Below are 21,886 nucleotides of genomic sequence, written 5' to 3'. Positions count from 1 at the left end.
ATTTTTATTTCAGTTAAGAAAAGTGTTTCTAGTTACGATTAATTTGATTTTAATTGAATTTGGTTCATTTGCTCAAAACTTATTTTGTGTGTAGATTCCATGAAACAACCTGTAAACATTGTATAAAATGTATAATACCGTGGAGAATAAAGAAAAACTCTCAGATAAAGTGGACTGATAGCAATTTAGCTGTTTTTTTAATGTTGTATTGACATTTTAACCTTCTACAAAAACAATTTTTTTTTCATTGATTGTTTTTTTTTCCGTAGAGAACAGGACGGCGGAGCCGGAACACCAGCAGAGATCGAGAACAAGTGGAAAGTTGTGAGAGTCGTCCTCTGTGGACGGTATCAAAGACTCGAATACAACAGCAGAAAGAATACGCAACAGAGCATGAGTGTATATACTGTATATTTTATATATTTATATATATGTACACACACTGCAGACGGTCACAAAGTGAAGACTACCGACCCCCACCCCCAAAATCCCCCACGATGCTGTGCTATTCACATTTAACAAGAATATCCAAAGAGGCCATGAAACAGCAACCATAGTACAAAAATCACCAAAAATATAGATATTTAATATATTTATGCCATTATGAAGAGCTACCAGTTTGTTGTTGGTTTTTTTTTTTTCCTTTTTTTTTTCTCCTTAAAATTTCCTACAGTTAAATAAACCGTGTGGACTGGAAAACGTATACAACATCGAGTGTACATTGAAAAAAAGGCATGTCCTGTATATAATCCAGATCTCAGAAAAACATTGCACATGAAAGGAAAAGGGAGAACGTACAGAAAGAAGAAGAGGGCATGCCGAACAACAGGCCAGAGCCGCGCCGGCTGGTCCGCCGCGCCGCGGCGAGCAGGTACGAAACTCCACAGCAGCTTTACAAAGCACACGGCAGATTCTCTCTCTCACACACACACACACACAGTCCATAAACACATATATATGGTGTATATATATTCATGTGTATGCACAGACAAAATATGCATACACATACAGTATATAAATGGATAAACAAATATACAGATATACTGGTATATCAATGTGATTTATATATTTGTATACACGAGAGCCGTCAGAGTTAATCGCATTAATCACAATTAATGTAAGGATGACTAAAGATTCATTTTTTTAATCGTGACTAATCTCATAATTAGACTTTGTTTTTTGTTTTTTTTTTCCAGTTTGAAAACTGTATTTTTAACAGACATTGCATTAAGTTGGTCTACATGACACTTTTATTTTGAAAGAAAATCCAACAAGGTCCAAAAAAGAAAATTCTTTCTCTGAGTTCGACTCCCAATCAAGATGCTCTGGTAAGAAGAAATCAGTCGCTGCAGGAAGTCGCAGTGCTTCAAAACTTCAAAAATGGCTTAAAATTCAACTTTTGAACTGATTGTTCAGGCTGATGAATGCTTTACGTTACGTCCTGAAAACTGCAAAACAACACAATTTTCACAATGAAATTCAAAGTATGATTAATCACGATTACAAAAAAGAAATCTTTTGACAGCCCTTGTATACACACACACATGAAACACTCGTGTACATCTATACACACAGAGAAAGATACTTTGCACACACAGTGTGTCTATAAACATATCTAAATAGTTTCTATATTTATGTATGTTAGTTTACACTTTAAATATGCAGAGTGTGACACACACACACGCACGCGCACACACACACACACACACACACACGTGTGCCTTCCGAAGCGTCCTGTGGAGCGCCGTCTGGCGCCCGCCGGGGCGAGGCGGGCCGGCTGCAGCCGAGCTCTCTTCACTTCACACAACAACATGAACATGCAGGTTCAACCGAACACAGGAGGAGCTGAACACAAGCAGCCCGATATCCACGCTGTTCTTCCCGTCGTTTCACAGATCAAACGGGGCTCTGGCCTCTTTGATTCACCTTCAGTCACATTTGTTTACAAATGAATCATACATTCGTTTTATCTTTTTTTTCTTCTTCTTCTCCTATATATACTTATATAGATCTATATATATTTTCACCATTCCAAAGACAAAAGTAAAACTTTGAAAACGACACCGGTCCATTTATTGCACACCATCGGTTCACAAAAATATTTTGGGCACTTTTGCGTTTCGACAAACAGCAGCATTTCATTGTAAAAAAGTCGTCGGAATACACACACCGAACACAACAGATGAAAAGCAGGACGTACAAATGGAGAATATAAAACTTCTTTTTTTTCCTCTTTCTTCCAACTCTGACATTGTGCAACTAGAGTTAATAGGTCCGTTTACTAAGGCGAGCCTCTTAAATGCACAACATCATACAGTGTTTTAAGGGGCAAGAAGAAGGACCCCTTTGCTAAATAGCATGGACCACTTAGGATGATTATCTCTTTCTTCGAATATGTGCAATTACTGATTGCCTTGGCAAATCCCCAATAAGATAGAGAGCATTTGGTCCTGGAGGAGGAAAGCTTGATTTGAACCCACGTAAAAGGGGCAAAAATGGCACAACTCTGGGGAAAAAAATCAAAAAAAAAAAATCAAAGTGACTGGGAGGATGGTACGTCGATACGCATCTCCACATTCACCATCCGCCCCGTCACTTCCTGCTGGGATCGAACCCACAACCTCTGCTGCTTCACTTTCAGGGAGAAAAGGGCAGAAAATACAAACAGAAAAAAAAAAAAAAAATAGCCAACAGTCACAGTCAGTAGCATTCAACTCGTGGATCACCATCACCACGAGCGTCATTATCTTCTCCAGACAGGCACGACGACAGCTCGGTCGCCAACGGAGGACAGTTCCACGACCAGTTCACACAAAAACAGTAAAACCAGCCTGCTGTTTAACCGCGGTGACCAGCTCTGCTTTCACCCACATGGAAGAGTCCGTGACTCTTTTTAAAATCACGTTTTTTTGTTTTGCATTTAGCTGGTTAAAATCTCCAGTTTGTGTTCAGGCTGGTGTCGAGAAAACCGGTTAAAAAAGTCAAACAGTCCGACTCCAGAAACTCGAAAGATGCTTTCATAAATACATGAATCTGTATTTTATGGTTCCACATTGTTCCTGTGGGTTTTTTTTTTTTTTTTTTCCCCCTGGGACTTTCGAGACACTGTGTGTGATTGTGTGTCTCTGAAGAGCCGTCCTGGAGACACCTGACATTCAGGTGAAAACTTCTTGAGGTCAGACTGTTCGGCGCTTTCTAACGGGATGCAGAGATACCACGGGTCCTGACTGTTAGCTAACTGCTGCTAATGGCTTTAAAGCCCGATTCATATTCCGTACATGATATGCAGAGGCTGTGTGTTGCCATGGAGACCTCCAAACATACCTCTAATCAACCTCGCCTATCAGGCCCGATACCGGTACCGGTACATCCCCAATCCTCACCAAGACCTGGAGTCAACACGAACTGGAGGAACGTTAATGCTAATGCAAACAAACCAGTTTGACTCTTCTGAAAAAATTAGCTCATTTTTTTTTCACCGAGTTTTACCATCTGCGACATTTCAGCTCACAGTATTTGCATTCAGTATCACATTAACACAACGGCGTCCTGCCGCCCACCCCGACACACACAGGAAGCCCGCCGAGCACTTTGTCAGGCGCGCCGCGGCAATCCAAACACAACTCCTGCTGGCCTGGAGGGGAGACTGTCTGTTCTGTTTGATATATTTCATCATTTTTCCCATGACATTGAGAAATTCTGTACAGATTGAAGGTTTGTGTGAAGTGTTTTTGGCACATTTAACATTCAGGTTGGATCCGATTTGGTATATTTGCTACGTATCTGCATGGTGGATCTGGAGTCAGTCTCTTGTCTTTCCCCCCCACCAGCTGGGACCAGTGGTAGTAAATGCCCTGGATGGCATTGGTGTTCCCAACAAAGTGCTCGGAAGGTATAAATGATAAGTCAGGGAAACAAACTCATATTCCCCTCATGACAACTTGGAAATAACCGTCCGCCCACCCCGGGAGAAAAAAAAAAAAAAAACTACAACAAAAATCAGACGAGGCTAAAATGTGAGAGTCTAGTTCTTCGCTGTACCAAAGAAAAACGCCACACGAGATCCTGGAACATCCACAGTGCACTCGATGCTCCGACCATCTGAAAGTCCTGTGGCGTCTTAACATCTGAGGCCCGCTTACGCACACGCACACGACATCTCCAGTGAAAACGGAAAGGTTCAGTCACGTTTTGCTCTGGGCCGCTGAAAGTGCAACTTTTTGAGAAAGGTTCCAAATGTGGAACTTTTTTAAAAATGAACTCTCTGGAAAAGCTTGGTGGAAACGCTGCTGCCGGTCGTGCGTACCACAGCCTAGAACAGTGTGAAGGGAAGTCTTTTTCAGAGAGTTGCCATATAAAGGTGAAACTTTTCCCAATGGAAAAAGATGTGTTTTCACTGGAAACGTTGTGGTGTAAACGGGGCCTCAAACAAAACCCAGACCTCAATCAGGTGCCGTTTGACGAGCTCCAGCTGGGATGAAATGCTACATTGCCATAAAGACCATTTGAGAAAACTGTGGTTGAGAGCAAACCTTGTGGCTCCAAGTGGTAAAGGCTTTCCTTAATGTTCAGTCGTATTCTAGAATTAAAAAGAAGAAAAACAAAAAAGGAAACCAATGTTTGTTTTTGATAAAGTCAACATCTTCATCGCTTTGCGATTGTGATGGTTGGCCTCTTTTCAACCCATGATGCAGACGACTACGTAAAGAATGTGAACGATATTGCTTGTATTTCCAGTTACAGGCAGAGTTTCGCCTTTACAAGCACCAGTCTGGACGAGCTTAGACCCGAGCGAGGCATCGGTAAGGTGCAATGTGCAAGACTTTCATCTTACTACATTCAAAAATGATACAATTTAAAGAGCCAGATGTTGCAAAGTCATCACCAACTCCATAACCGAGTGGTCCGATCCTGCAGTTCCACTTTAAACCACAAGATGGTGTGGTGAGTCTCTCGCTGAGTCCCGACATCTGCTCGGAGGATCCTGACTGCTCCCTACGGCGACGCCCCACCACGTGGCATTACCTAATTCTCACACACTGCACTTAAAACACAAGATGTGGCTTCAACCCACAGAATCCCAGCTGCAAGGGTATTTGGTGCACTTTACCAGATTAAAAAAAGAAACAAAGTATGCACTTGTGCTGCACTGGTTTACGAATTCCAAGATAGAAAATTTCATCAGTTGTTTTTCTTTTTCTTTTTTTCTGGGTGGAGACACAAGGTTTGTTTTCACAACAGTGTCAAATCAGGAAGAGGTCAAAACTATTTGTATAAAACTATATACTGCACAAGTGTCTTCAGGGAATACTATTTCAAAATAGTTCAAGTTTTAACATTTAAAAATGAAATGTACTGTGTTCATATCAAAGAAATGCACAAACGCACACCTGACGTATCATATTTCACAACACCCAACATACACAGCATTCAAATAGTAAAAGTACAGTACAAGCTATTGCAGTAGAGATTAATATTGACATTGAACAGTTTGCTTATAGCGACGGCACTGAAGGAAATAACACAGTCTCTGCCCATACGAACTAGCATTACCACTACAAATGAAACACAAGGAGGTTTTCTTCTTCTTTTTTTTTTTTCCTTTAGCTCAGTTTGCAAAGACTTGATTTGTCGCTGTTGTTAAAGTCAAGACGTTTTTCTTCTTCTACGTGTTTTCTTTGTTCAGATTGGAACTCTCAGGCACTTTCCAAAAGTAGAGCAAGGCTTGGATTTGACAGACCTCAAATTGGCTAAGACAAATATGATTTTCATTAGTGCTGCGTTCAAGTCATATGGGAAAACACACAACTTTCCGACTCAAATAACTGTCCACTTGCATTTATAGGAGATGGAAATACAGTGAAAGCGAGGTCCTCTGACCCGCTGAAATCCCTTATCGTCAGTCAGGAACCTGATAGCTGCTACCAAAACAAAAGCAGTTATCTTGGACTTGAGCTGGATTTGGTTTGATGTGGAACAGATATCCAAAGAAATGCGTAAAAATCCCTCATCGAGCCAACCGAAGTCCTCAGAGAACATCAATGGCGGCGTTTCCGCTGCTTCACATATGGAGGTGCCGACTTGCTTCGAATCCTTCCAGCGGATATTCCCATATGACGTGACAGCAAAATAAGACATGACGGGCAAGTAGAAGACTTGAATCACTCTATGGTAATGGAAGCCACCTCCTTGGTCTGAGCATGCTGCTGCTGCTGCTGCTGCTCTTCTTCGAACTCCTCGGGGGAACTCCCTCCCACGCTGTTGTCCATCTTGGTCTCCTCGGTCATGACCGCTGCCTCGTCGGCGTCCATCTTGTGGGAGGCCGGGACTTCCAGGGGATCCAAGGGCTCGGGCGAAAGGAAGCCGGAGGAGCTCTCACAGTTCTGGGTGGAGGAGGAGACCTGGGAGATGACGGGCATCTGGACTGAGGAGGAGGACGAGGCGGCATTGGTGGTGGAAGAGGCGCTGCCCGGGTAGACCGGGTGGTGTTGGGACTCCTCCAGTTCATACTGGACTCCCAGCGCCTCCTCCTCCTCCTGTACCTGGCTCAGGTAGTCGGGCACGAGGAAATCACTGCAAGGACCAAGACAACGAGTTGAGTGCACAGAAGACGATGACCTTCACATTGCAGACATCAAACAAACGGTACAAAGTCACCTGGACTCTAATCAGTAAATCTTAATTCCCTGAACATTTCCCTCCTCTAACACAAACACACATCAGCCAGCAGCCTGTGAGAACAGCCTGCTGGATCAGTCCTGGGAAAGGCTTTTACCTTGAAGGCTCATTTAAGCTTCGTGAAGACAGATATGTGCATCATGAACAGTGTAAATATCACTGTTTTTAGACTTTCGGTCACACTGAAATGAGCAACGGAATAAAATCCACCAGATGGCGCTGCTCTCAACAAACTAGGCAAATACAAAGAAGTGAGTTCTTTTAATAGAGAAGAGTCAGTGGTCTCCCCCCTAAGAATGGCTACTGGTGGAACTGTAACATTGGTCCATATCTCTAAGTTACCAGAACAGAAATTGGTCAACATGCACACAGAGTGCAGAAGGAAAGCTTGGAGGTTATCCAAACACATATCTTATATTGAGCATAAATGAGCTTTTAAGGTGTGAAAAATGATCCTACAGAAGAGAAGAGGTCAGGCTGCTGTAGAAATCAAATCAACTTTAAGTTCATGTTGAATTCAGGGCACTCAAATAGACATTCAGGCAACATTTTTCGGTTCTTGTGTGGGCGTGCTGTTCTACAAACTAAAGACTTAGCATAGTGTGTGACTCTGTGTGCTGGTGATGTGATGAACTTGGGAACTATCCAGGCTTTAACCTGGGACAGACTCCAGGTCCCGAACTTTAATGGAGCTTGTATACAAGACAAAGGGACAGATGACTGGACGGAGCCTTCATGTCACTTCAAATGACCCGAAAACAACATGAACACAAACCAGACTTTTGCGCAAACTCAGGGCACATCATCGTGTGTTGCTGTTATAAGTCAGCTGGCTCTGGGTTCTGGACTGTGGGTTGCTTTTGTGCACCAACATGAAACTTCACCCACCAAATTCTGCTCTATTCTATTATAAATGTTAACAGTTATGTAAGAAGGCTGTGAAGGTCAGCGAGAGAGAGGAGCGAGAGAGAACTACTGAAGTTGATAAATCTCTCAATTTCACAAATGCTGATTTTCATAACAAGGTAATACTTGATGAACGCTAATTTAACTGTTAATGCTAACGTTACTGATTTTGTGTCTGAAATAAAAGTTCTCTGCAGTTGCAGTGGAAATGTCACACTCCATTGTTATGTTTTAGAAGCTTAGTTCCTATAAGATCATTTTCCACTCTCTCTGTGACCTTAAAATGCATTTTGTGTTTTTATCTCATTATAATCTGAGTGACTCACATCCTCTCCAGACAGACTTGTGGCCTATAGCTTCATCAGTATAATCAAGTGTGTTTATTCAACAAATGAAAAAAGGACTCTATTCAAAAATCTCTGGCACTTTTTCTACGGGGGCCTTGGATAGTGGATTCTATTTTTGATGAAGTCTCACAGAAATTCTGAGGATAGTGACCAAAAAATATGAATGAATATACAGTAACTAGTGCCAGTTTTCATCAGGAGTAATAGACAGCACATGTATGCTGCAATTCTTCGATGTGGACTCGAAGTGGAGTCCAAGAAGGCAGCGAGACTCGGGTCATGGACTCCATTTCTCAGTCTGCTGTCCTGTAACTTTACCTGAATAGACTATTAAACAGCAGGAATCAGAAGTCAGCACTAGACCTGGAGTTTAACTCCCCTGCGTACTTCAATCTGAAGTAAGCAACTTCGAAGTGAAAGGACCCACAGTGTAGTTAACATATCCTTTTATGTGAAGACTGGGGATGCGAGTTAAGAGAGCGCCGGAGCTGCCAGAGAATTTTCCACACTGTTATGATCTCAGGCGGGGACCCTCTACTATAAAATGCCTGAGAAGTCAATGGCCCGTTTGAGCTGTGCTGACCTGCGAGGACTTGAGTTGATTAAGAAGTGGAAAAGTCTGGGAAATAAAAGCACACTTTGACTTTATGAAGACACTGTGTGCTGGCTGCTGAGGGAAACAAACAGCTCGCTCGCTCTGGTTGAAAACAGGCTTTCACACAGAAAAACACACATCGCACAATCACCAAAGTGGGTGTCAGCATGGATTCTAACACCAGTATTAGGCTAAACTTCTACCTAACATCTCCTGAAATGTAGGCGGTAAACAGCCAAAAACAGATATTTATAATGTGTGAAAAGAAGAGTTGGACACACTGTTATGATGCTGGAGCAAAGAGCCAGTCTGACTGGAAGCACAGGGAACAAGCATGGCCGACTCAATCCTAAACAAAACCCCATCCTAATAAACACCATTCTTTGTTTTCGCTACTTAATGGTCATTTGGAGGTTTGTTCTTGGTGATTTTCCAGGTTTCTACTCAACGTCAAACACAGACGGCGCTAAAAGATGGATGGATTAACGTCTTCCCGGTGGCTGCAGGGTTGAATCCCTTTTGTTTAACGAGCACACACTTCACTGTCTTTTCACATGACTCATATTTTCTGAAATTGGGTTTAACCAAATACGTGGAACGAAAAAGGACTGTTAAATACTGATAATGGAACATGAACGCCAGCGTGTTAAATTGCCAGATTTCACTGATTTTTGGGGGGTTTTTTTTGGTTTGACAGTTTTGTATTCAGCCTCCACTCTGTCGGAGCTGTTCTGGCTCCCAACACGTCCGAGGGCAACATCTTTCAAGTGAAAACACAAAACCTTTGTTGCGGTTTGGGTGTCCATTTACACGACAATGATGCTCTGAGCCACCGAAAGTGCCACTTTTTGAAAACGGTTCCGACTGTCTTCATATAGACGGGAGAATACGACACTTTCTGGAAGCGCTTGGAGCCGTCTCTGGAGTCACGCCAACAGTAATGCAGCCAGGTCTGTGCTCCCATTGTTTATGTCTGTAGCTTATTGTTTTCTGCATGCATGCTTGTGTGGCTTAATTAGAAAAACAAACAACAGCGCCACCTCATGGGACGTTAACTACATCCTTTTCAAAATGTTGCCATCTAAATGTGAATCTAAAAAAAAAAAAAAAAAAAAAAAAAAAGATGCGTTTTCACTTGAGACGTCACTAAATTATTGTTAAAAGAGGGTAAGTGAATTCGGATCAGCTTAAGGACAGTCCATGAATAATCCATCTTTAAATGTCACCTGTTGGAAAACACCGGGTAACTCGACCTCCAGCATCCAAAACAATTTTCATTTATGGAACTTTAGAGAGGTCAATCGGTGGATTTGGTTCATTTTAGGCCCATCCATGCTCAATATTTCCCCGTGCCTCCAATCTTCATTCTCAGAGAAGCTACCTCCCTTCACATTTAACAGAAACACATGCTGATGTTAATTATCAAGAAAGACGAAGGACAGAAAGACAGAAAGAGAAAGAAGGACTGGCCAGAGAATACAGTCAAATACTTAAGGTACACATAATCTGAGCATTTCAATCATTTACAATCATCTCAAAAACAATTCCACACAACTGAAAAAGCTGGAAGTATTAGAATCTATACGGAGGTTATGATTTTCTGATCCAGGCGAGATCTGAGTAAATGATTGGGGGTCGGCGCCCCCGGACTCCTCACCTGCTCTGGAAGTAGTTTGCTAGTTCGGATGCCTCATGGTTCAGACTCCTCAGGTGTACAATTAAATTGCCAGAGTTGGTGAACATGGCGCCGCACGTTTTGCACTCATAAATCCGCGGCTTGCGGATTATGTGTCGGGAGACCCTCATGTGGTGCTTATATTCACCGAAGGACGTGAATGTGGCGCTACAAATCTGGCACCGGAAACAGCGTTTACCTTCGTGCTTCAGCCGATGCATCTTTAGCGAGTAGGCCCGTGTGAACTTTTTCCCACAGCGGTCACACTGGAAAGGTTTAATGCCTGAAGGGAGAACACAGAACCAATGCTGCTGATCTACACGCTGAGAACTGAACACCACACAGAAAATCACCCGTCTGCAAGATTTCAGCAGAGGCAGGTTTGTTTTTTTTTAAACAAATATTATTCAAAATATACAAAATTTGCAAGAAAAAGGACGTGAACTCTTTGGAATTACCTGTACTTCTGCGTAATTTAGCCTTAAAATGTCATCTAATCTTCACTTTAGTCATTTCATGTGATGTGTTTTAATGTTCGTACTGAACACAATATTCCAGTGCAGACTGGAAAAAGTGAGTTTGACACTCTACTGGCAGCAACACAACAAATCGGATTATTCCTGCGCATTTAAAAACTCCAATTTAAGGCCCGGTTTGCACAACGTTTCAAGTGAAAACTTGCATTTCCATTTCAGAGAAGGTTCACATTCAAACGATGTCCGTTTCAGCAGCACTGAAAAAGATGGAGATGTGTTGTTGCTACCAGTTGGCTCTGTTGATGGTGACAGTAATTAGGTTGGGCTGAAGATTTATGATACTGGAGGTCAGGTCAGGGGGATAAGAATCAGGCTCAGTGTGAGCTTTTGAAGTGTCGACTGATCTGCAATTAGCTGGGAGACGATGGATCGCAGATGCTACCCTGTATACCTAATCCAGCCAGAATAATCAGAGCTTTCACATGTTGACTGTGATCGCACAATCAGATCTGTCGAGTCCGTCTGTGTTCACTGCATGAGATCATGCGATCAAAAATATGCCGTCGACGTGCCAAACTGTACTCACAATCATCAAAAACGGAGGGTCGAGGATTAAAAAGAGACGTTTTGGGATAAGGTCAGTCTGCTCCTGGCAGTATTCTCACTGCTGAGGATTTGTGGTTTCTGCAGTAAACACCTGCTTGGCTTGAAGACTGCTCCACTCCTCATTTTTTTTTGACTCCACTGTGATTCAGGGCTTTAGATTTAGGACCTCGGCATGTCATCCATCAGGACGACTGGAGCGTTAACTTCTACGTTCGCAGAAAACAAAACTCTACAAATACTAACAATAGAGTACAAGCATTCGTACGGACGCACGACAAAACGTGCAGAAAGTGCTGTTTTCCTCTGTTTCCAGAGACAGAGCCTTTTCACAATGTTCCACCTTGGAAGCGATTTTCAACAAGCTGCATTTCAGCGGTTTCGGGCATCGTTGTCATGTAAACGGACACCCAAAACCTGAAATAAGTTTTCTGTTTTCACTTGAAAAAGTCGTGTAAACGGGGTCTTAGTACACAAGAAGCCAGGGGCGAAAGAAAAACACAAAAGTTTCAATAAGTTATTACAACTTATTTATTTATTTTTTTTACGTCATCCTGCTTCCCTAACGTTTAATTTTGTTTCATGGTTTTAGTTTCCAGCTTAAGTCCATGTTTCAGGTTCAGGATTTCAGCGTCTACGAGCACCATTGTCGTGTAACTGGACACCAAAGCACTTCATCGTTTCACCTTCACAAATTAACCTGGTTATCATCATTACAGTAATTCAAATGGAGTGAAACTGTATCCTTTATTAGTCTACTTCTTTGTTTTTGTTGCTGAATTTCTCCATAAGGCTGAATCATCCTACCGTGAATAATAAAAGCTGCATCCCAGAGTGAAGTGTGTATTCCACCTACCGGAGTGTATCAGCATGTGCTGCTTGAGGTTTTGAATGCGTGTGAATCTGACTCCGCAGGTGGGACACTGAAAGGGCCGGTCGGGGCCGTTAGTGCCGGGCCGGGCCGACGGGCTGATGTAGAGGTGGTAGGGATACTGAATCCCTTCCAGCCTGAGGAACAAACAGCACAAATCAAGGTTCACTGTGACGGCGGCAAACATTAAACACCTCCTAACAAGTCAAAACCAAGACTTTCCATTCCTCCAAAAACCATATAAACATCAGAGATCTTTCCACACTGGAGACGACAGGTGAATTTACGAGCGACTGTGCATCATCGCGACGCTGCTTTGAGATTCATGTTTGAAATGTTTACACTCCAGTAACCCACATTGATCTCTTTAAAAGGCGGGACACCTCCGCTCAGTCGTCTCCTGATAAACCTGTCGGGGTTACGTGGGGTTGTTTCGGGATGGCTGGCACCGCGTCAGGCTGTTTTAGGGCAGATTTCCCGTCAGAGGCCACAAGCAGTTTACCATATAATCTCTGGCTGGTGCGGTGGCCCGAGGCCCCCACACACACATAAACAAGGCATCACTCAGCTATGACGTCTACATTTTCTCTCTCCTTTTTTTTTTTCTTTTTAAGTGAACAGGTGTGGTCCGGATGTCGTGTCTATATATTCTTTACTGCCTCTGACTCGTTCGCTGCGTGTTGAGACAAATCGTTATACCTCTCATCGTCTTCTGCGTGTCCTCCAGCATTAGAGGTGCCCTGCATTGACGGCAAGCCTTCTGACACTCCCTCATCCATCGAGCCTGGAAAGAGGAAAGGAAAATTAAAAAAAAAAAAAAAAGACTCCTCGTGGCTGTCCATGAACGGGAACGTAAAAAAAAAAAAAAAACACAGCCTGAAGCAAGACATCCTGGATGCGGTTACACTCATATACTTTAGTTCTTTGAAGGCTAATCCCCGGTTTGATGCTGCTGGATAACAATGCACTGCGTTACTGCGGCAGATCGGAGGAAAAAATGACGAATGTTTCCATTTTATTTACGGCTGGGCAGAAGCGAAAAAAAAAAAAAAAAAGCTTTTCAAACAGTGTTTGGGCCACCGGACAATAAAACTTTCCACTGAGACCAATACAAACAAAAGTCCTGAGGGTGGGGAGGAAGCTCGGAGCGGAGGGACGCAGGTCAGACTCCACGTCTCCTGAAGAAACTAAACGGTAAACGGGGCTACGCATGGCATTTATTTACACACTGCCCTGTGCATACTGCACACTGTGGCTCCAGGGACCGAGCTCACTGTCAATCGGTGTCAGTAACACTTTCACCATGTAGCATTGCTGGTGTGTGAGCAATGAAACTCGTAATCTTGATCAGACAACAGTATATCGTCCATTGTGATGGAAACAAGAGAGGTTAATTGATTCAGGTGAATTTCTATTTTCGGGATAAAAGGTAACCGGGGTAACAGTCAGGATACGATTTTAGGCCTCAAAGTGCAAAAAATAGCGGTAATCCGAATGAGTCTGGTTAAGTTACTGTAAAAAGTCCGGAGGATAACTCACCTATGGAGGAGGACTGCGGGCTGATCAGCAGCTCCTCCTGAACCGGCTCGCTGCCCGGCACCGTCTGCTGGTCGCTCATGGAGCTCTGAGAGGCACTGACTGGCTGCGACGACGCCTCCTGCACCTCCTCGTCGCTGAGACGCTCCACCTTCACCCTGACGTCCTCCTCCTCCGCCGCCACCGGCGACGACACCGCCTTCGAGCTCTCGCACGTCAGGAAGTCGCTGAGCCGCCGGCCGACCACCACCTCCGAGGTGCCCGGGGCGCCCTGCTCCAGGCAGCGCGGGCTCTCTGGGAGCTTCGACTTGTCCGAGTGGAAGCGGCGGTCGATGCCGAAGGGGAAAGTCCAGGGAAAGGCCAGAGAGGACTCCACGGGCTGCGCCGTGCTGTCGGAGAAGGACGGCGACGGGTTGGGGATCTGAGGGGAGGTGGTGACCATCTGCGTAGTGCACTTGAGCGGGCTCTCGGGCGACGCCATCGTCACAAAGCTCTTGCGTTTCCGCCGGGACTCGCGGCACACGGGCACGTTTCTCTCCATCACGCTGCAGTCGGAGGACACGGGCGACACGCTGCCGTCCAGCGGCGTCAGGGCGCAGTTAGACGAGGCGCTCTCGGGCGCCGCTTCGTGCGGTTTGTCCGCTGCCATGCCGCTGTTAGTGTTGCTGCTGTTGCTGTTCGGGCTCCACAGGATGCTGGACTTCATGAACTCCGAGCACGTGCTCGCCACCGCGAACATCTGCATGTAGCTTGCGGCCGCCAGCACGTCGATGATGTTTTCCGTGCTGATGGAGAGGGTGGAGGTGTAGGCGTATTCCAACAGCGGGGCGAAGCCGCTCACGGTCACGTGGTGGAGGTCCAACACAAACTTGTCCTCCTCCTCGGGCCGTCCTACTAGTTTGGAGCGGAAAAACTCGCTGCAGCAGGCGAGGACCACCTTGTGGGCCAGGAAGAGCTTGTCCTGGACCCGGATGGTCACGTCACATAAGTGACCTTCGTTGCGCAGCGCGTTGAGCTTGTCCAGCATCTCCTGGCTGTGGGAGGTGGAGCTGTGGGTGAAGGTTTTCACCCCCATCTTGGAGTCCCTTTCTGACTGCGACAGGAAAAGGACCCTATGGGAAGATGAAGGAGGGGGGGGGGGGAAGGGAATGAATTCCAGTTCTTCTGTCACCTGCATTGCTTAAATTATACCTGAAGTCACTTCTCAGCTCTGCGTACTTTCTTTCTTTTGTGTCGTGATGAGTGACTATCTGATAAATTAAGTAAATGTAAGGAGTGCAATTGGAAATTATCAGATTGCGAATGAGCTGGTTTAAGTATAACAACGGAGCACTCAAGGGATTCCCTCTTCTTTTCTGTTGGCTTCAAGTGACTCACACAGAGAAAAAGCTCCTTGCAACAGAGACGTGATTAATGTCCAGCTTCAGAGATGTGTCTGGGTTCTCATACCGACAGCGTGGTACCTCTGCTGCTCGTTCGGGTCACACGCAGCTTTTATTTTGTTTTCTTCTCGGAGGTAATTTGTCATCAGGCTGTTAACAGCACAAACACTGTGACTGCGGTAAATTATACATGTTCCACCTACGATACGCCCAATCAAAGTGCACACAGGCTATTAGGAAACTTGGGTTTCATTTTTTTGCCTGAGGGCACATGGCACGAATGACAGGAACCAACGGGCATCAAGAAAATCTAATGGTTTTAAAAAAACACACACTGGGAGGTCTTACCATCGGTTATTTAAAAAAAAAAATACATACACAAGAGATATGGGAAGTTTGCTAAGTTTGTTTGATGTGCAGAGTTTGTAAAGCAACTTTTGATAAGTGCTCACTGGTAAGATTCCCAGACCTTTAGATCATATCCCTAATTTAACCTTTGATCTGAAGATTTCAGCCAGTTTGAGAACTGAAAAAAGTGACATGCCTTCAACAGTTCAAGAAAGTTGAATTCGCTGTGATCAGACCAAAACCTGACAAGTGTAACACAACTAGAGTACAAACAATAATCCTGGTATGATAACACCAGATGGTTCCACTTTGGCGCTAGATTCTGCAGGATGAAAAGCCCTGAATTTCAAAATCAGGGGTCAAACTGACATGAAAAATCCATCAGCTCCTGGTATAAAAGCATCAAGTCAAAGATCAGATCATTCATCTCAGGATTTCATGCCCGCTTTGTGGTTCTTGCACTTAAGTAGAGTCCATTATTACTGCTTGTTTAGGGTAACTTTGGAATGTCTGCTGAGTACTTTACCATGCAAACACCAGAGACGGTGCTGAGGATCAAAGTCCAACGTAAAGAAAGGATGAAAAACCACAAGTGAGGTGTGGAGGAGTGTGTGGGAGAGGGGCTGGGCAAGGTGAGTTGATGTGTGGTGGAGGTTGTGGTGGTGGTGGTGGTTAAGGGCTGGGCAGGGAGCAAGGAGGACAAAACGCAGAGTTATGTAACGACAATCAAAGCAGATGCGCAGCGATGCGAGCCAGACCCAAGCGGAGGCCAGTGCACTACAGGACGCTGAGCAGCTGTCTGCGAGACATGTGGATTCTGTGAGGCATGAGATTTTCCATCAAACAAAAGCTGGAGTGAAGGGGGCTCTCGCAGGGAGAGCGCACTCCCCGTCAAACACACACACACACACACACACACGTAGACCAAAGGAAAATACTCTTGGGCGATGCTGGCCCAGTAAAGGCTCGGTGAATTATAGGCATCGGCTGCGGCGGTGCAACAGGAGAGGGCTTTGTCTGAACCAGCAGAAAGGGCAAACAGCGAAGGGCTTTAATTTCACCGTGGGGTGTTCACATGGCCGTAACATCTCCTGTCAGACAAGCTATTCAGCTCCATGGTCTCTATTAAGCTCTTGTCCACAAACCGCGATCGCCACAGTGCATGAAGTCAGGTCAGGATTGCGCAAGTGTGAGTACAGTCGAACCGCACAGCAGAAAGTTACAACACCATCACCTCTAGGAGCACTGAAGATCAGAAGGTTGGAGCTTTACAAAACAGAGATTTCGAAAACAAATGGAAAACCTAATGAAAGAATCAAAGACATAAACCTCTTTAGTTATTTTTGTAGAGCGACTAAGTATTCGTTTGTACATCGAAGGAATTCCTGTTGCTGTTTTGATTTTGTTAATGTGTTTTATTAGGTCTAAGTGAGCTCCAAGCCAGTAAAAATACCACCTCAATGATTCTCCAGACACATTCAGCCAGGCAAACAGTGTTGTTGTGGAAGTGAGAAGAGTTCTGTCCAGTGCTAAAGGTTGGAATTAGCAGAATTTACCCAATTCTAGTCAATGTACCCCTGCATTTGCTGGTAAATCGTTATTAGTACTTCACAGCAGGCCACAAAAAACTCAGAGCAATATGTCAGAACAGTAGACAGCAGGATTGTGTGCTGATCTGGTTCACTCTGCTTCGATCTCCTGCACAGCTTGACAGTCAACAGATTAACCAACTAACAGCAATTTTTATCGTCAAATTCGTTATAAAAAAATGCTGTTTCCAAATCAGACGTTAGAATGACCTTGTACTGACCCAGTCTTGATGAAACTATGATATAGGGCTGAAACAATACCTTCAGTAATTCAAATAATTCCAAGACTAAAACCGCAATTAAATGAAGCCTTGAGGCAGAGTTTTGCCTCATGGCTTCCTTTAATTTACTACAATGTGAACGATACATCCACAGCATGTTCACTTCTGCTTTTGATGCCGTAAAACAAATGCAAAGTGCAGAATGGAAAATGCAGAGGGAAACGGTGAGCAGCAGGAAGAACAAATTAACCCGCAAAGAAAACTGTCACAAGTGTCAGAAGATGATATTAAACCGAAACCAAAACAAAGTACAATGAGTTTACTGAAACACAGAATCAGCTTTCCATCACAGCCATGCGACAGCACCTGGTCTGAAAAAAACATCCACATGGAGCCTGCCGGGCTAACCCGACAGGTATGTTAAAGTCATGCTCACAAAACAATTCCATTTAGGTCAGGGATCGCTTATGTAACGACAACATGCAAAGAACGCACAAGTAACTCAATAGTTGCTTACAAACGATTGCAGTGACCACCTGGTGAGGAATCACATCCAAAAAGGTGCATCAACTCAGTGTTGATAAAAATAAAATGCTGCAGGTAATTTGTGCATTTGTGCTTCATTCACAATACCATTGCGACTATGCCCCACACGCACGCACGCACGCACACACACACACACACACACACACACACACACACACACACACACAACTGTTGTCATTACAGTCGCTCTGTATATGAAGTGATCATACTGTAGCTGGAGCTACAGTATGAACCAGCTGAAGCACTGGTTCCCAACCCGGACTGTGGGACCCTGTGGGACCCCAAAGAGCGGATGGATGGGTGCATAACAAAGCAGACGTTTTCAAAGCTATAGCATCAAAGTTAATCGAGAAAGAAAGAAGAGAAAAATCACCGGCAACATACTTTGTTTACTTTCGGTAGACGTAAGCACGGCGTCCGCCCCCTGTCCAATCAGAACACTTCGCAGCCGCCCGGCAATAAAGAGAATTTAATCCTTCATTTTTCCCCACGTGAACAAAAAGCTCATAAATGTAATTCCAAATTATTTAATTCGGAATAACACAATTCCGAATTATCAACACCATGTGACCGCACTCAGTTAGAGCCCAAGGTTTTTCTGCTTTGAGGATGTCAAAGAAGAAAAGATCAGAAAAATAAGTCTACCAATAAAAATGTCTATGAAAAGATTTGAAGACTGTCGTTCATTGAACTGACTTTCAGTATTTCTCTCTCTCATGAATTACTGTTAAATTAAGCTGAAGTAATTTAATAAAAACCAATTAATATATAATTTGATTACTCCATTAGTCTCCAGAATATTCGATAGAATACTTGATTACTAAAATAATTGATAGCTGCAGGTGTATTTCACTTTTCTAAAGGACGAGTGCAAGTATGAATACTGACCTTTAGCCGTATGCTGGTACAATATCAATATGAATACCGATTAACTGCCATTACATCTAATTTTTACTGTACAAGGTAAAAAATATATGCAAATTGCATGACCATGAACCATCTCCATACAGACTCTGCATCAACACTGCCCACATCTCCCACAGTCTTGAATGCACAGAGCGGTGTATCAGTCATACTTCAGAAACATTACCATGTAAACAAAACACTTTTCCGAAATGAAAACACAAGGCCACCATGTTTGTTGTTGACCATCTACTTACTCCTCTGCAGAAGAACTATTCACCACACCTGGACTCTATGTGAAGTAGCAGTACTTCTGCTGCTCACAAGGAGACAGAACCCCAGCATGTCCAGAGTGTCATTTTCTCTCATTTACATGATGTTGGTGTCAAGAATGTTTGAGAAATTCTACCTTGGGAGTTGATTACAAAAAGTTGCATTTTGAGAGGCTTTGATCAATGTTGCCATGTAAATTCTACATATTGTCCCACAAACAACAGGAGGCAGCGGAGGGGGCGTGGCCTGTCTGTGGAGGGGCGTGGCCTCTCGCTGCTTTGTTTACATGGTGTGCGGGGTGAGTCTGTGGACTGAGCCCCGCGGACAGCTGACAGATGCGGTGCACGTTCCCCGCACTGAGGCGGTGTGCGTGGAACTGCGTGCAGAGGAGCACCCGCTTCATGAAACCGGTTTAAAACCAAAGCGGAACCCGAGCTGACCCCATCAAAACAACCTGAAAGCGCGTCAAGTGTAGCAGACGCCTCCAGTCTGCCTCAAGCATCAAAATAAAACACGGAACGTTATCACAACACACTTGGGGACTGCTACCAGACAAAGAAACTCACTGGGGTTTCAGTATGCTGACCATCTGTGATTTTTTTTTATTGGACATTTTTGCCCCCCGTCCCTGAAACGTCAAAACAAGCCCCCCCTCTGCGCAGCCCCAGCCTCATTGTCTTGTTGTGAAACGCTCCGCTTCGCATATCAGTCAAAACTTTAGCCTCTGATCCGTCAGCTCAACTTTTTGAATGTCAAAAATAGCGAACTCACGTAATTTGTTCTGAATCTTCGGCAGGAGCGGCGCGCTTTGACGCAGCTGCTGGCGGCTAGCCGCTGCTGCTAGCCCCCCATGCTAACACCACAGCGGGCCGCCGCGTCGCTCCGGCGGGTCAGCGGGGGACAGGCGAGCCCACAGCCCCGGTGAACCCCGGCGGAGCGGCGGCCGGGAGGAGGGTGCCGCGCCCGGAGGCTGCGAGGAGGGGGTGGCTCACCTTGCGGGGTGAGGCCTGCACTTCAGGCCGGGCCTCGGGATGAGAGCCGCTCAGCTGACGGTAGACTCCGCGGTGCGTCCTGCCGCTCCTCTCCGCTCACATCCCCCGCTCCGTGCGGGCTGCCTGCCGGCTCGACGGTCGCTTTAATGAGCGCTCACATGAAGCGGCATCCCGACAGGCCGCCGTGGGAAGCTGCAGAGGGGCTGTTTTCATCTGTTTTTATTCCTTTGTGCTCCCCGCTGTCCTCTCCGCGCTCCGGGTACCCCCACAATGCAACGCGCATCTCCCACTGTACCTTACTGTAAGAAGCAGGAAGTGTGGCGGCAGCCTCTCCATCCAGCCTCGGCTCAGCTGTTTATCCCGGGGTTTACTGCTCTGTCTATCACAGCGTTTCACTGCTCTGTGAAAGTTCATGTGGAAAGAAAAAAATGTGAAGTCTTGATTCCTCCTTCCTCTCAGTCTAAAAGCCATCTCCATGTCAGGTCTGCAACCTGCTGCTCTGCAGACACATGAAGCTATCACTACATGGAAGTAAACTTTTTCAGACAATGTCTTTTTTATTTGCACATTATATACATTTTCTTAAAAGACTGTCAACTAAAATCTATGTCACATTCCATTCAGCATGGCCAGACTCATTTAGCTTCGCTGCAATCCATGGTGTTCCAGCAGTAGGATTGATAAAGAGAGCAAAACAACTGAAAAGCTATGTTGAAAAATCTAACACAGCCTGAAGATAACTGAAAGAAGACAAAGTAAATATATTTTAGTGTTCAAGCAATTTTATTTGCTTGGACAACAGAATTAAAATGTTAAACATCAAAAGCAGCGTGTGAATGTGTGAAAACCAACCCCCAGATAAACAAAACGAAAGTCAGAACTCAGTCAAAAACTTTGTCAATACTGAAAGAGACATAAACAGTGAATCTGAACAATCATTCTCTGTTTATTTGAGTGTAAAACATGTTTTTTGGTGAAATGTATTGCTATCTCACTTGCCCGCTGCGCTCTCTGATTGCATATTGTGTCAGAAAAGCCTAGAGAACGTGTACAAACACACTGGTTGAGCATATCTGATCACTTTTGTTGATCTGATAGATTTTAATGTCTCAAATTGTTAGCTTCTGATCTGATATCCCTAAATCTGTCTTTCACAATGGTATGAAAATTACATTGAAATTTCCATCATAAAATAAGCTAAGAACCCGCAGAGACTGACACCGACACACAGCTCCCAGCCTGTGAAATGATGCACTTCATGTCATATTTGTGTCATTATGGACAGATATCCCTATTTATAGTTTTGTTTTGTCCAGTTTCTCTGAAAGCAACACTGGTGCTTTGGCAATTTTCTGTGGACATTAGAAGCAGCTCTGATATCTACTCCCTTCATTCACAAAGCTGTCTTTTAAGGAGTACATCACAGACAACAAGGAACAAGTCAATTTAAAACATGCTCCACAGTCTTTCTGAAAAATAATGGAAATGGAACATTTTCATGTCTTCGTTAAGAAAAAAAGAGGAAATGTGGATATGCCCAGGACAAAAGAACAGTTACTGTAATTAGACTCAGTTACTGAGTGTCTTTCTGCAGGTTTCTTCCTGTTAAAACTGTTTTTTCATTCTGTTTGCTGTTGTGGAATTGTTTGTTTTTCTCAGTAAGTGTCTTGAAATGACTGTTGCATTTGGTTCTATAGCAGTAAAACTGGACTGAACGGTCTCTGTGTGCTTGTCCTGTGGTGGACTTGTGAGCTGTCCAGGGTTATCCTTTCCTTACCTGTTGAGAGCTGGGATTGTTTCCAGCACCTCGTGACCCTGAACAGGATGAAGCAGTAAAGAAGATGGATGGATGGAAGGAGTTTCAGAGCATCTGTATGGGTTATTTCTCCGTCTTGGAAGCTGTTTTTAGGGGTATTTAGTGTTGTTTTGTGTAATTTTTAATCTT

The 21,886-nt window shown here is 44.4% G+C and overlaps 1 protein-coding gene and 1 long non-coding RNA gene across 3 annotated transcripts; both read right to left on the bottom strand.

Annotated features, from left to right (window-relative positions):
- Positions 1-586: 586 nt before the first annotated feature.
- LOC115400495 (uncharacterized) lies at positions 587-17,938 on the bottom strand. Its single transcript, XR_003932809.1, has 2 exons — positions 17,886-17,938; positions 587-1,721 (listed from the first exon to the last, which is right to left on the bottom strand). It is a non-coding gene; the product is annotated as an uncharacterized LOC115400495 (long non-coding RNA).
- Positions 5,213-20,217, bottom strand: zbtb44 (zinc finger and BTB domain containing 44). Of its 2 annotated transcripts, none has more exons than XM_030108383.1 (6): positions 19,942-20,217; positions 13,691-14,799; positions 12,851-12,935; positions 12,137-12,288; positions 10,184-10,484; positions 5,213-6,573 (listed from the first exon to the last, which is right to left on the bottom strand). In XM_030108383.1, exons 2-6 carry the CDS (start codon positions 14,760-14,762, stop codon positions 6,162-6,164), a joined length of 2,022 nt encoding a protein of 673 aa, XP_029964243.1. In that variant the 5' UTR covers positions 14,763-14,799; positions 19,942-20,217; the 3' UTR covers positions 5,213-6,161. The 2 variants fall into 2 exon arrangements, with proteins under 2 accessions (XP_029964243.1, XP_029964244.1); XM_030108384.1 differs by having other exon boundaries at positions 6,408-6,573; positions 10,401-10,484.
- Between the last annotated feature and the right edge of the window lie 1,669 nt (positions 20,218-21,886).

Source organism: Salarias fasciatus, chromosome 14 (genome assembly GCF_902148845.1).
Source record: "Salarias fasciatus chromosome 14, fSalaFa1.1, whole genome shotgun sequence".
NCBI classification, from domain to species: domain Eukaryota; kingdom Metazoa; phylum Chordata; class Actinopteri; order Blenniiformes; family Blenniidae; genus Salarias; species Salarias fasciatus.
This window is presented reverse-complemented; position numbering and strand designations above follow the sequence as displayed.